This window comes from Neltuma alba, unplaced genomic scaffold (genome assembly GCF_004799145.2).
Source record: "Neltuma alba isolate B1F8T4 unplaced genomic scaffold, ASM479914v2 tig00010614_pilon, whole genome shotgun sequence".
Classification (NCBI taxonomy): domain Eukaryota; kingdom Viridiplantae; phylum Streptophyta; class Magnoliopsida; order Fabales; family Fabaceae; genus Neltuma; species Neltuma alba.
This window is the reverse complement of record NW_021635471.1, coordinates 772,233-783,393: the sequence shown is the minus strand read 5'-3', so window position 1 is coordinate 783,393 and position 11,161 is coordinate 772,233. Positions and strand designations below refer to the sequence as shown.

General features: G+C 32.5%; 2 protein-coding genes across 2 annotated transcripts; both read right to left on the bottom strand.

Moving 5' to 3' along the window:
• Positions 1-403: 403 nt before the first annotated feature.
• LOC114757648 (putative pentatricopeptide repeat-containing protein At1g12700, mitochondrial) lies at positions 404-1,837 on the bottom strand. The gene has a single exon (XM_028946733.1). The coding sequence runs from the start codon at positions 1,835-1,837 to the stop codon at positions 404-406; it is 1,434 nt and encodes a 477-aa protein (XP_028802566.1).
• A 6,897-nt stretch (positions 1,838-8,734) lies between these two features.
• LOC114757647 (pentatricopeptide repeat-containing protein At1g63130, mitochondrial-like) lies at positions 8,735-10,639 on the bottom strand. The gene has a single exon (XM_028946732.1). The coding sequence runs from the start codon at positions 10,637-10,639 to the stop codon at positions 8,999-9,001; it is 1,641 nt and encodes a 546-aa protein (XP_028802565.1). The 3' UTR covers positions 8,735-8,998.
• Positions 10,640-11,161: the final 522 nt, after the last annotated feature.

Genomic DNA, 11,161 nt, shown 5'->3' with positions numbered 1-11,161 from the left:
GACACAATTCACATATAGTATGTGCAATAAAAAATTTTGTATGCCGTAACTTACTAGATACAGATGTTAGGAACAGAAACAAAATAACAGGAAGACAGCCATAAATCGAAAGAAAAGAGATAGATTTTCACATTTCAAGTAGTTTTGCTTCTAAATATAACAAAAAGGATGGGATGGGAGAATGAACCCCGAAAATAATCATCAGTGGCATATGCTGCCTACCAGTATCAGCAAGGCAAAGACAATCAAATGAACTTAGGGGATTCAACGACAACCATGGCTGATACTGAAATAAAAAAGTGAAAACAACTTTAATTGCCTTTAAATTTCAGCTGCCATCAGACATTGCATTGGTTAAATATTTCAACAAATTTCAACATGAAAACAAGTATCTGGCTTTCTTTTATCGTCTTTGAAGACCTCTAGCAACTATTTCATGAAGAATATTCTCCGCCTTATCAATCTCACCTTTCTCCAAAAGAGTTCCGATCATTGTTTTAAAAGTTACAAAATTTGGGAGGCACCCATTGTCAATCATTCGAAAAAGTAATGCCCGTCCCTCATCGAACAAGCCCTCTTTACACAGTCCATTAATCATAGCAGTATATGCTTGGACATCTAGAGGATGACCATTAGCCAAGAGATACTGAAAAACTTGTTGAGCAGTATTTAATTTACCATCCTTGCACAAACCACCAATAAGAATGGTATGTGTGTAAATATCAGGTTGTTTTCCTAGGACACCCATTTCTTCAAATAGCTTAATTGCTTCATCAAGACGCTGGCTCTTGCACAATCCATCGAACAAGACATTGTAGGTTACTATATCTGGCAGATGACCACTATCATGCATATCATAAATAAGTTCCTGCACGTTTGAGATCTTTCCTGATTTGAACAGGCCATCAATAAGAGTAGTATATGTCACAATATCAGGAAACAAACCTTTGCATTGCATTTCTTGAAAGAGATCCATGGCTTCACCAATCCTTTTCATTTTACATAACCCATTAATCAAGATATTGTAACTGAAAACATCAGGCAACACATCACTTTTGATCATTTTATTAAGAACATTCTTCGACTCATCAACATTATTCATCTTATAGTACCCATCCATTAAAGCATTGTAAGTAATAACATCACCCTTTGTACCACATTTCATCATCCCACCAACCATTGCATCAGCTTTGGTCATCCTCCCCTTTTTACAAAATGCATCTATCAATATATTAAAGGTATAAATACAAGGTCGGATGCCTTCCACCACCATTCTATTTAGCAACCACGTGGCTTCTTGCCATTGATCCATGCAACAGAAACCATATATTAGAGAGTTATAGGTAATAATATCCCGAGATATTCCCCTCTCAGTCATTTCATGATATAATTTTTTTGCCTCAATTGCAAGCCCTTCTTTACAAAGACTATCTATTACTGTGCTGTATATAACTAAACCAGGCTTAACTAACCCTGTCTCCATCTTTCGAAGCAATTCAAGAGCAGCAGACGTTTTTCCAATTTTACAGAAGCCGTTAATCAGGGTGCCATAGCTTACCTCATCTAACTGAAATCCTTTTGTCAATATGTCATTATGAAAGACAAGGGCTTCTCTAACGTTAGTATTAATGCATTGACCTTTCAACAGAGTATTTAAAGTTATTATATCTGGCTGACAGCCCATCTTGAGAATCTTCCCTAGTATAGAGAAAGCAAAAGACATGTTACCCAAATGGCAGTAACAATTGATCAAGATGTTCAGAGTAAATAAAGAAGGCGTGAATCCCTTGCATTCTGCTTTTGAGAAAAGGGAAATAGCAGTTCGGTGATGCTTCATCTTCGGGAGAGATCCTAGAATCTTATTAATACGGACTATAGAGGGTTGAGGATTCATATGAAGCAAGCTATGAAATGAAGAGATAGCCTCTTCAATGCTCCTAGGAGTTGGCGAATGGGAAAAATATCTGGGGAAGGCGTACCTTGTAGTTTTACAGAAAAGCATGTTCATCATCAAAAATTGAGATCTGATGAAGAGGAAGGGGAGTATGAGACTGTGAAGAACCATACGCCTGAAGATCACAAGCGCTCGCCCCAAAAAGTCATACGCAATCTCCGGCTGCGACGGCGAGCCTAGGAATGGAGGGTCACCTTTGTTTTCCGGGAAAGATGCTTTTGATAATCGCTAAATATAAAATTCGTTTTACAGATAAAATATACGATTATTGTCAGTTTTTTGGTACAAGGATTAATATCATTTTTACTTGGGAGAGTTTGATAATCCCCAAAACTATTTTAAAAAATATTTTTACACAAATGAAGACAAAACTTTTTCACAAATCGATACAAATTCTTTTTACATAAACACTCTTTTAGTGTAATTTGTCTTCATTTTGATTTTGCTTTCAAAAATTTAAAACTATTGCTTTTGCTCCACAAAATTTTATAATAGAAACAAAAAAATTTTAAACAAATTAAAATAAAATTTTGATTGTAGAAATTAAAAATAGTATTGAATGCAAAATATTTTACGAATTATATTATTGACAAATCATAAAATAGGAAAATGAATTGAGGTAAATTACGTATAATCTCTCAATGAAGATTGTTTTTTATGTCAATTTTGATCTCACTCTCTCTATTTATTGTGAATTTAAATTATTCAAATCAAATCAAATTTCAATAATTTCCATTTATTTATTATTTTAAATTTATAAATTTTATTAAAATGTTAAATTCAAACTTATTAAACCAAGTCTCCCTGAATACGCAAAGTTGGCTTTATGAATTTACACACTTGAAATCTTTAGTTAGAGGTGAGAATCAGGACCGGCCCTTCAGGACTGGCGGGTTTAAAAAGGCTGACCCTCCAGGACCGAAATTTCAAAAATACCCCAATTTGCTAAGCTCGGCCCTTAAGTTAACGAGCTCAAGGCCGGCCCGCAGGCTTTTAGCCCGTTTAAGGAAAAAAAATGTTATTTTTTATATTTATCATATTTTTTATCAAAAAAAATGAAAATAAACCAATAAAATTGTTAATAAAAGACATAAATATGAATAAAATTAAGTCACAAATACAAAATATCATCATATAAATATTCATCAACATTTAAAACATTTATTAACAAGATAACAACATCCAAAAGTTTTATCTATAATGCAATTGTACAATAAATAAACACTATCATTAATCTTTTGAAATTTTATCATCACTATAATTAATTACTCTTATTTATAAGTATATTTTTCTTTCGTAACAAAAATATCAAGTTTTTTTATATAAATTTTACTTTTAAATTTTGCAATCTAACTATTATTTTACTTTAATATGAGAAACATTATTGTTGAAACTCAAGAATTTGTAATTCAAATTATAGAATAACAAGTTATACAAGTATAAAAACATTCTATTATCAAATATATATAGTTTGAAAATATCAACACATATAATATAAATCAAATCATTATTAAAGTCCAAATTAACCCATTTTTTAAAAATTCAATTGAATAAATTATTATCTAAAACGAAACAAATCAAATCATTCTGTAAAATTTAATTTTAAAATGATAATAATAACTAAATATTAGAAATATTATTAACAATGTAAAAAATTAATAATATCAGAATTGCATAAAAAAATTAAAAAATATATATATAATGGCCTAAAAGGGTTAGCCCTCAACCCTCCAGGGCCAGCCTTTTTAAGCATTCGGCCCTCTAGAACCAACCCTTCAGGGCCTATTTCTCATTTAAAAGGAAAAATTTCAAGCCCGGACCTCATAATTTCAGGACCTAAATCGGTCGGCCCGACGGGTTCGACTTGTTTCTCGGCTCTATCTTTAGTGATGATATTTTAGTAAGATGATTTTTAAAAAAAGGCCTAGAAGATATTAAATGATTGCAAGATACTTTATTTTAACTGTTTCAAATTAATCATTTATACTGAAGTAAAAATTCATTAATGTTGTTTGAATAAAGTTGACTGATATTATTTGGATTTTACCCATTGCCTAAGTTCAGTGGGTATTAACAATTTTTAAATTTGTTTTGACCATTTCAGATTAGTCATTTACACTTAAGTGAAAATTTACAAAATTTGCTTGGATTTTATCCATTTCCTAAACTTCATCAGCTATTAACACTTCTTGAATAGGTCTGTGATCATTTTGAATTAGCCATTTGTAACATATGATTGTGCATTACAAAATAAGAATCAAACTTGTTATTGCAATTGCAAAGTTCCTAAATTTGAGAAGCCATTAAAAATTTTTCAATCAATTTTACTCATTTCGGATTATCAATTTGGAACACAATACTATACCTTATATACTTGGAAGAATAAAAATTGTACTTGTTATTCCAATTGCAAAGTTTTTAAATTAAGAAGCTATTAACAACTTTTCCATCAATTTTACTCACTTCAGATTATCAATTTAGAACACGATACTACTTTACCATACATATTTGGAAAATAAAAATTAGACTTGTTATTGCAATTGCAAAGTTCCTAACCTTGGGAAGTTATTAGCTTTTTTTTTTTTTCCTAGTCAATTTTACCCATTTTGGATTACCAGTTTACAATAAGATATTGTACCTTGCATATTTGAAAAAATAAAAATTAGGCCTCTTATTGCAATTACAAAACTCAACTTTTCAATCAATTTTCTTTATTTAAGAGACTACTTTACAACATGCTTGGCAAAACAAGACTTGGCACTGCTATTGCAATAATAAATTTCTTAAACTTGACAACTTATTAACAACTGTCAATCGATTTGACCAATTTCGAATTAGTCCTTTACAACAAGCTATTAACAAATTGCGATTGCAGAGTTCTTAACCTTGAGTCCTTGACAAGCTATTAAAAACTTTGCAATGCATTTAGGAATAGCAATTTACAACTCGTTCTTATACATTACTACTTGAAAAAATAACATGTGCACCTGCAATTGCACTTAAACATGGGTGTGGATTGTGAATGGTTCAAACTAAATCTATAGGCACCAAAAATTAGGCATCACATATTTACATCCAAATTCAACATGGGTTTGGATTGTGTGGATCAATAAATTATTAAACATCTAAGGCCCATCCTGCAGAATAAAGCTCTGATCTTTCTTTTTCTCAAAGTGAAAGAGATAAAGGTTCTTTTACTCTAACTGAAGATAGAGGGAAAGTAACTCGCTTCAATATTTCAAATGGAGAAGGCGGAATTAATCGTTTCACTCTCCTTACAACACCATTTAATAAAATAAACAGAGGTTTTGGGGCAGAGAAAAAACCTGCCATCAAATCAAATTAAAGAAAAATTAAAGGAGATTTATTGACGGGGGGATTTATTGGGTGTTTGGCAAACTGATAAAAAGTGTTTTTGGGCCTGAAATCATGGTTTCACCCAAAAAATCAGTCAAACACCTCAATTTTTTTTTTTCAACAAAACCTTGGTTTGGCTTGAAATTATGTTTTTGGCCTCCTAAACCATTTTTAAGCTAAAACTTTTCACTTTTGGCGGTGAAAATATTATTACTAGAGCAATAAGTATCTCTTGTTAGAAGTTGTCCAATGATATTTGGACAAAAACACCCATTACATTCAAAAGCTCCGTCTTTCCTCTTTAAGAAAAAATATTATGAGATTTTATGTTTAAAATCTTTAAAGTAAAATAATATTTTTCTATTGGCAAAAATAAATAATCATCTTTCTAAAAACATATTTAATCTTATATATACACATGTTAATTATTTACTAATTACATTTTTTACATATTACTTATTATATTGACAAAAAATATATTATTAACAAATTTATTACTTCAAATAAAAGTATATTATAAAATCTATCTTTCAGTAATTTGTATATATAAAAAGTGTTTCTGTTAACAACTATTCAAATATTATTATTTTATCATAATCACTTTTTCATAAAATCTATTCTTTCAAAATTTATTCTTAAAAATAAGTTTTTTTTTTCCATAAAGTTATTTTTGAAACTATGATTTGATCTTATCCAAACACTCTCTCAAGCTTACATACTTTTTCGCTAGCTGCAAAATCTAATCTCTGGATAGTGGGTTACCTATTCTGCGTAGCACTACAGGTAGGAGATTGCGAGACCAAGCATATAAACCTACTGAGAGATACCCGACTGAGGCCTACACTCATTAATCAGCATTAGCAATGCATCTTTATGTGGTTTGCTATGCTTTTAAAGATTAGATTAGACATGTTGAGGAGTTTCTTTTCAATGTTTCCTTAATCTTTCTAACTTGTAATATCAAAATAGAATGCAGAATCTATAACTCAACTATTCTTGGTCAAGATTTGAAAGAAAGCAAAGAGGCACTCAATACATGTTTCAGTGCATGTTTGGTTAAACAGTGAGAGCTCAAATAAATCCATTTAAATCTAAATAAGTGATTATGAGGCATGTTTATCCTGTTTGGGTAAATTTTTATAAAATCCATGTAAATATTATGAGATAAGTACTAAAAAGTAGTTCATACTTTTGAAAAATCCCAATCAATTTTTATCAACTGAATTTTCTCCAATTTACCCTCTCACACTCTTCCTAAAATCTCTTCCCAAATAATTATATTTAATAATATTCATTAAATTCATGTTTTTTGGGTAATTATACATCCACAAGTGATTCTAATGAATAAAAACCAAACATAATCATAATTCTTAAAGCCACTAATAAAAAAACATAACCAAATAGAAGTCACAATTAACTATATCTAGAATCATAGTTATTTACCACTAATCCAAACGGACACTCAGTAGTTTATATTCATTGTACCGAGGTACGTATCCTTCCATAACATGCTGTCTAACTTCAAGCTGAATCGAGTCTGGTGCAGCTTGTTTTTAGTCAATTGGAGTCCTTACCTGAGCAAACAAATGAAATGATGGGATGGGAGACGCTCTGTCGCAAGGAATGGATGCATTGCTGCAATCACTGGCCGAGACACTTGCTGATAATTCACACAACCTATCAGGGTCATCCGCAATCATGGCAAATTATGCATACTGAATTGAGAAAACCCAAAGTTGCCATTAAACACCCTCATCAGGAAATACCATTAGAAAGAGAAACAACAATCCTGTGTTTGGTTAATGCAGAAGAGGGAATTTATGAGAAAGTTTCCAAGACAGACTTATCATTCTCACAACCATATGATGCCTATAATCTCCAAAACAGTCCTGTCAAAAAAGGTGCTTTTTTCAACTGTTTCAGAGTTTGAACCTACTCTTAAATACATGCATTCCAATGAACTATGAAATAACGTAACATCCTTCTGTTCATCATATTAACAATCAGACATTACCTCTGATCCTTTTTTTTTTTTCTTTGGTGAATTACCCTTGATACTTAATATAAGAACTAATTAGAGGGTTAGATTTTGTACTAAATATAATATATCAATTCAGCTCTTCGCGGATGATATAGTTCTTATAGCGGAATCAAAAAAAGATATTAACACTAGTTTGGAGTTATGGAGAAGGATTTTGGAGTCGAAAGGTTTCCGTTTGAACAGGAACAAAACAGAATATATGCATTGTGATTTTGAAGGGAGGCAAGGTAATAGGGATTTGGAAGTGAGGATGGGAGAGCAAATTATTCCTCAAGTATCAAAGTTTAAATACCTAGGATCCATTATACAGGAAGATGAGGAAATTGATGGAGACATTTCTCATAGAATACAAGCTGGCTGGTTAAAGTGGAGGAAAGCTACCGGAGTTATTTGCGATAAGAAGGTACCTGAGAAACTTAAAGGAAAATTTTATCGGACTGCTATAAGACCAGCTATGATGTATGGTAGTAAATGTTGGGCAATAAAGGGAAAACAAGAGCACAAAGTTGGAGTAGCAGAAATGAGGATGTTCAGATGGATGTGTGGTCATACAAAAAAAGATAGGATTCGAAATGAAAAGATCAGGACAAGAGTCGGTGTGGCACCTATCCAAGAGAAAATGGTTGAAAATCGCTTAAAATGGTTTGGACATGTGCAAAGAAGGCCCTTGGAGGCCCCGGTGAGGAGGGTGGATAAAACAAAATGGAGTCCCATAAAAAGAGGCAGGGAAAGACCGAGAAGAACGCTGAATGAGGTCATTGAACGAGACCTTCTAATCAACAACATATCTAAGGATTGGGTAGTTGACAAAGCACGATGGCGTCGTGTGATTCATGTAGCCGACCCCACCTAGTGGGATAAGGCTTGTTGTTTGTATAATATATCAATTCACTTTGTCTCCCAAATTTATAACTTTTCCCTAAAATATTCCTATTGATTATCAGGGTTTCCCATCCAGGGGTAGTGCACATTATTAAAAAAGATAGTTTAGGAAAGTTGACATGCATTTGTTATAATTAACCAACTTAACTAATTTCTTCAATTTCACCAAATTAATCATCTAGCTCTTATATTAAAGATGAGGGGTAATGCATTATAACCACAAGCACCTAATTTCACAGCAAAACCAGGAAAGCTCTCATTTTCTAAAAACACAATGTCTACGAGGTGAGGATGTGAAAGCCATGGAATTAGAAAAGGACATTTAATCACACTCCAATTGGTATTCATCCCAGACCTGCAAACAGAAATGAGGTTGTATTTTGGAAACAAGATAAATTAAAAATGTCATGAGGATAAAGCACTGACCTATGTTTCAGTTTCACACGCGTAATGTTACAGAAATTTGCTGAGTGTTTTTTCACCTCTCTTTTTTTCCCCCCCAATTAACCAGGTATATGCATATGCACTCAGGCTTCCAAAAAGGAAAAAGACGGCAACTGTTGGTGGAAAACAAAAATAAGTAAGGCCCAATTCCAATTTATTTGCAAATAAATGAAGAACCAACCACCGTCGGATCATAAAATTGTTTTCGTCGCTTCACAAGAATAGATTGGTACATATTACAAGGGTACAACAGAAAGTTCAATTACGATATACGCAATTAAACAATCCAATTGACATGGACCCAAGTATCTAATCTTCTTTTATAGTTTTAGGAGACCCCTAGCAATCATTTCATCAAGAAGGTTCTCTGCCTTATCATGGTCACCTTTTTCCAGAAGTGCTCCAATGATTGTTTCAAAAGCTACAAAATCTGGGAGGCATCCATTCTCTCCCATTTGAAAAAATAATGCCTTTGCCTCATCAAACAAGCCCTCCTTACAAAATTCATTGATCATAGCAGTATACGCTTGGACATCCAAAGGATAGCCTTTGACTAAAAGATAGTGAAAAACCTGTCGTGCAGTATTTAACCTGCCCCCTTTGCACAAGCCATCAATAAGAATGGTATAGGTGTAAATATCAGGTTGTATTCCTAGGACACCCATTTTTTTAAATAGCATAATTGCTTCATCAAGACGCTGGCTCTTGCACAATCCATCTAATAAAACACTATAGGTAACTCTATTTGGAAAATGACCATTATCGTGCATCTCATAGATCAGGTCTTGCACCTTTGAAATTCTTCCTAATTTCAATAGGCCATTAATAAGAGAAGTGTATGTGACAATATCAGGAACCAAACCTTTGCAATGCATCTCTTGGAAGAGATCCATGGCTTCACCAACCCTATTAATTTTACATAACCCATTAATCACGATATTGTAACTGAAAACATTGGGCACCACATCATTTTTTATCATTTTATTGAGAAATTTCTTTGACTCATCAACATTATTCATCATACAGTACCCATCCATCAAAGCACTGTAACTAATAACATCAGGCTTTATGCTACTTTTCATCATCCTACCAACTATTGCCTCAGCTTTGGTTATACACCCTTTTTTACAAAATGCATCTACCAATATATTAAAGGTATAAATACAAGGAGTGATGCCTTCCAGCCCCATTTTATTTAGCAACCACGTGGCTTCTTGCCATTGATCCATGCAACAGAAACCATATATTAGAGAGTTATAGGTAATAATATCCCGAGATATTCCCCTCTCAGTCATTTCATGATATAATTTTTTTGCCTCAATTGCAAGCCCTTCTTTACAAAGACCATCGATTACTGTGTTGTATATAACTAAACCAGGCTTAACTAACCCTGTCTCCATCTTTCGAAGCAATTCAAGAGCAGCAGACGTTTTTCCAATTTTACAGAAACCGTTAATCAGGGTGCAATAGCTTACCTCATCTAACTGAAATCCTTTTGCCAATATGTCATTATGAAAGACAAGGGCTTCTCTAACGTTAGTATTAATGCATTGACCTTTCAACAGAGTATTTAACGTTATTATATCTGGCTGATAGTCCATCTTGAGAATCTTCCCTAGTATAGAGAAAGCAAAAGACATATTGCCCAAATGGCAGTAACAATTGATTAAGATGCTCAGAGTAAATAAAGAAGGCGTGAATCCCTTGCATTCTGCTTTTGCGAAAAGGGAAATAGCAGTTCGGTGATGCTTCATCTTCGCGACAGATCCTAGAATCTTATTAATACGAACTATAGAGGGTTGGGGATTCATATGAAGCAAGCTATGAAATGAAGAGATAGCCTCTTCAATGCTCTTAGGATTTGGCGAATGGGAAAGAAAACGGAAATTGGGGCTAACCGCATGAGGCAGGGAAAGAGATGATGCAGAGAAGGCGTACCTTAAAGCCCTACCGGAAAACATATTCGCTTTCAGAAACTGGGATTGCTTTGAGGAGGAAGTCAGCAACAGTGATAACGTGATTGCGAAGCTGAAGAACCGTTTTGTAGGTTTTATGAAGAGAAGAACATTTATTTTAGACAGGTTTTATTAAAATATTTATTTATTACTCCTTGCTTCAAAATATAAAATAAATTTTATCTATTTATGTTGATAAAAAATTAATTAAAATCAATTTATAATAATAAATATGCCCGGCATATATTTTTTTAAATATATTTTAATTAATAAAAAGAATAAATAAAAGATACAATAAATAAATTTAAAAAAAGGAGAACATATGTTAGGGATAAAATTGAAAAAAATTTCATTAAATATCTAGACAAAAGTGTATGTTATTTTATACAAAAAATATGCTCTTCCAACAAAATTTATCTTGTATTTTGAATCGGATGGAGTATTATTTTCACAATCTACTAAGTTTCTCAAAATAATCAGCATTTGTTTTCATAATATCACATATTACTATATCATTTAAATTTATAA